General features: G+C 36.7%; 1 protein-coding gene across 1 annotated transcript; it reads right to left on the reverse strand.

The window, feature by feature from the left end:
• Positions 1-452: 452 nt before the first annotated feature.
• Positions 453-1,310, reverse strand: LOC131957082 (sodium-dependent phosphate transport protein 2B-like). The gene has a single exon (XM_059321780.1). The coding sequence runs from the start codon at positions 1,308-1,310 to the stop codon at positions 453-455; it is 858 nt and encodes a 285-aa protein (XP_059177763.1).
• Positions 1,311-3,279: the final 1,969 nt, after the last annotated feature.

Raw genomic sequence — 3,279 nt, forward strand, 5'->3', positions numbered from 1 at the left:
AATTGTTGAGGCCCTATGACTGTTAACAAAACAGCTCTCTTTTTGGCTTCTATCGTCACGTTGTTTGCTTCTAGGTAAAAGCTTAACCTCTCTAGGTAATCTTGAATGATTTCATCATTCGCATCAAATTCTTTTATTTGGCCATACAGCGCCATAATTCTAGAAATAATTAGCTAATAAGCTCTAGCAAACCTCTTTTTTGCGTAGTTAGGTGCTCTTTCTAGTAGATGTTTATCCTTCGTCGCCAGTTATAATAGATTGACGACAGAAGCCTGTGGTTGTATATAACACGTTTAATTGGGTCTAACTACCACGATGGTAATACACAGAGAGGACGGGAGGAAGTATACAAGGGACATCACTCAAGATAACAATATTATAAATATAACTAATACAGAAGAGTGAGTTCCCTTGACCTCACAATTATTTCAATCTATTACAACGTGGTAATACTAAAGTCGCGTGCTGGACTCTCCGTTAGCGTGTCTGTCTGACGTGGCACCAGTGTCTGTCTTCTCGGTAGAGTCTGTCTGGAATCGCTTGCAGAAGAAGACTTTCTGCATGGCGCGATCATAGGGTTCTAAAGACCGTAGCGGCTGGGGTAGGAACATCCAGTCTTGGATCTTTCTGGGCAGGCTCTGGGGACGTTTAGCCTGCAGGCATTTGATGACGTCGATGATGATGAAGAGAAGGCAGACGGGCCCGAGGACGCCGAGGAGGACGTACCAGCCCGGGATGGAGAGAGCGAAGACTAGGGCGGGGAAGAGGAAGAACATGAGGAAGACGATGGCGAACCAGCGGTACTCGGCCGTGCAGTTGCCTAGAAATTTGGCAAGCGGGATGGGGAAGCGGAGGTAGGGGATGGGGTAGAACAGGAGGATGCCGGTGATGTTGAAGAAGAGGTGGCAGAAGGCTGCTTGTAACGCGTTTCTGAGGCCGTCCGTGTTGGCTAAGGCTGAGTGAATCGCCGTGGTCGTAATGCCGATGTTTGACCAAAGGGTCAAAGGGTACATCCGGTCGAGTTCGATGACCCCGATGCCGACGAGCGGGGTGAGGGTGGAGGTGAAGATGGAGGAGCTCTGGACGATGATGGTCAACCCGGCGCCGATGATGATGGCGAGGTATCCGGTGAGGTAGCCCAGCGGTCCGGGAAAGTCCGCGTTGATGAATTTTTTGATGATGAGAGCGATGGGGCCTTGGAGAAGGGAATGCAGCAGTTTGACAATGGCGACCAGACTCAGGCAGAGAATGGTAAGGGAGATAACCAGCATGATTGCTCCAATAGCTTTGTCGTTTAATGTGGAGTACATTCCCTTGAAAAAAAACTCACCTATGGATTAAAATATAATAATTAATATATTACAAAAATCAGTGTTGCATTAAAGAATTAATATTATTTAAATGTTTCAAAAATATTTTAATTATATATTTTATATTCATATAAAAAATCCGGGATTTTTGTGAAATATAAAAAGATATAAATAACTTTTAAAACAACTTGTAGGTTGAAATTTAAAGCTTGTTTTTATCCTACCTAACCACTGTTCTAATGTAGGGGTCGGCAACCTGCGGCTTGGGAGCCGCATGCGGCTCTTTTCACCTCCAGATGCGGCTCTCCAGCTCCTTGAACAAATATTAATAGTTATATAATTTCATTTTTACTGGACGTTGGGGTACGAATTTACCCCGCGTTCAGTGGAATGGAAGATAAGCCTGGTGAGAACCAGGATAGAAGCGAACGATGCATGTTATTCAAACCCATATCCAAGCCAATTAGAAGGCGTTTGTCGTGTTGAGGCCTGACTGGCTAATGGGAGACACCTCCTGAGACGGTGATATCCGTAAAGAGAAAATAAAATAAAATAAATAGCTTCTAAAGTGGATTTAGATATTGCTAGAATAATATTATTTGATTACTAATTTTACTATTCTGGCGAGACATGTCTGTTTTTATATGAATAAATATTATTTCATATTTAAAGCTGTTTATTTTGAATAACAAATCAACTTTATTTACCTAATCCTAATCAAATACCGAATATTGAACTAAAAATGTTGTGGCTCTTTAAAAACTAGGAAAGTTTGTAAATTGTAACTTTGGCTCTTACGTATCAAAAGGTTGCCGACCCCTGTTCCAATGGGTTTTTAAAAATGTTAATTTCGTATAGATAAATAGACAATCTTACGATAACCTTAGCACAGGGGTCGGCAACCTTTAGAGACGGAAGAGCCAAAAGTTACAATTTACAAATTATCCCAGTATTAAAGAGCATTTAACATTATTTTTTTCAATATTTTAATATTTGATAAGGATTAGGTAAATACATTTGACTTTGATTTGAAATAAATAGCGCTAAATATGAACTTAATATTTCATATAAGAACAAACACATGTTTCGCACAAAAACTGTTTTAGCTAGATCTGCTATGATACAATTAGAAATCACATAATATATCTATAGGACTATCCCAATCCACTTTAGAAGAAAATAACTTTTTGTTTTTTCTTTACGGACACCCTGTGGCGTAGCCAGGATCTTCTCATGGGGGGGGGGGGGGTTCCATTTTTTTCAAGCATTATATATATATATATATATATATATATATATATATATATATATATATATATGTATACATATATATATATATATATATATATATATATATATATATTTTGGCTGTATGTCATTGCTTCACTATGATTTAAAATAAATTGAAAATACTCTGAAAGTACTCTGAAGAAATAAGAACAAAACACACAATGTTGGCCGACAAAATTAAACAATTTATCACTCTAAATAAAAAAAAAACAAAAAAAAAAAAAGATACACACGATGAACGCAACACAATCGTTTTTTAATCCTTGAAAATTAAGACAAACGAACTAGGGGAAATAATCACTCTCTTAATATAAATATGTATATCTACAAATTTAATTGCAAATATTATCACATATCACTAATTACTTTATTATGTAGTAAAGAAACTTTAGTTTATTTCTTTAACAAAAATATGTTGTCTACAATCAGAATTAAATATATTGTCATCATAAATGCTAAAATCTTACGATATAATTTAAGTTTTTAAAAATCAGAGTTGGTATAAAAGCACGCTTTTCTATTTTTATTACTATTTGATCTAATAGGCGGAAGATTTTAAACAATAGCCTACATGTAACTAAACCATTGGTCTTATAGTTGAGCTCACACATTTTCTAATAAGCAACTATTTTATTGTGTACTTTAAAGATCATTTTTTTTTTTAAATAATGATAAGGTA

The sequence above is a fragment of the Physella acuta genome, unplaced genomic scaffold, assembly GCF_028476545.2.
Source record: "Physella acuta isolate Inbredline_101_S28 unplaced genomic scaffold, ASM2847654v3 ptg001205l, whole genome shotgun sequence".
Lineage (NCBI taxonomy): Eukaryota > Metazoa > Mollusca > Gastropoda > Physidae > Physella > Physella acuta.

Excerpts from the sequence above, each read along its gene's own strand:
- LOC131957082 (XM_059321780.1), bottom strand. The coding sequence starts at position 1,310 with ATGTACTCCACATTAAACGACAAAGCTATTGGAGCAATCATGCTGGTT.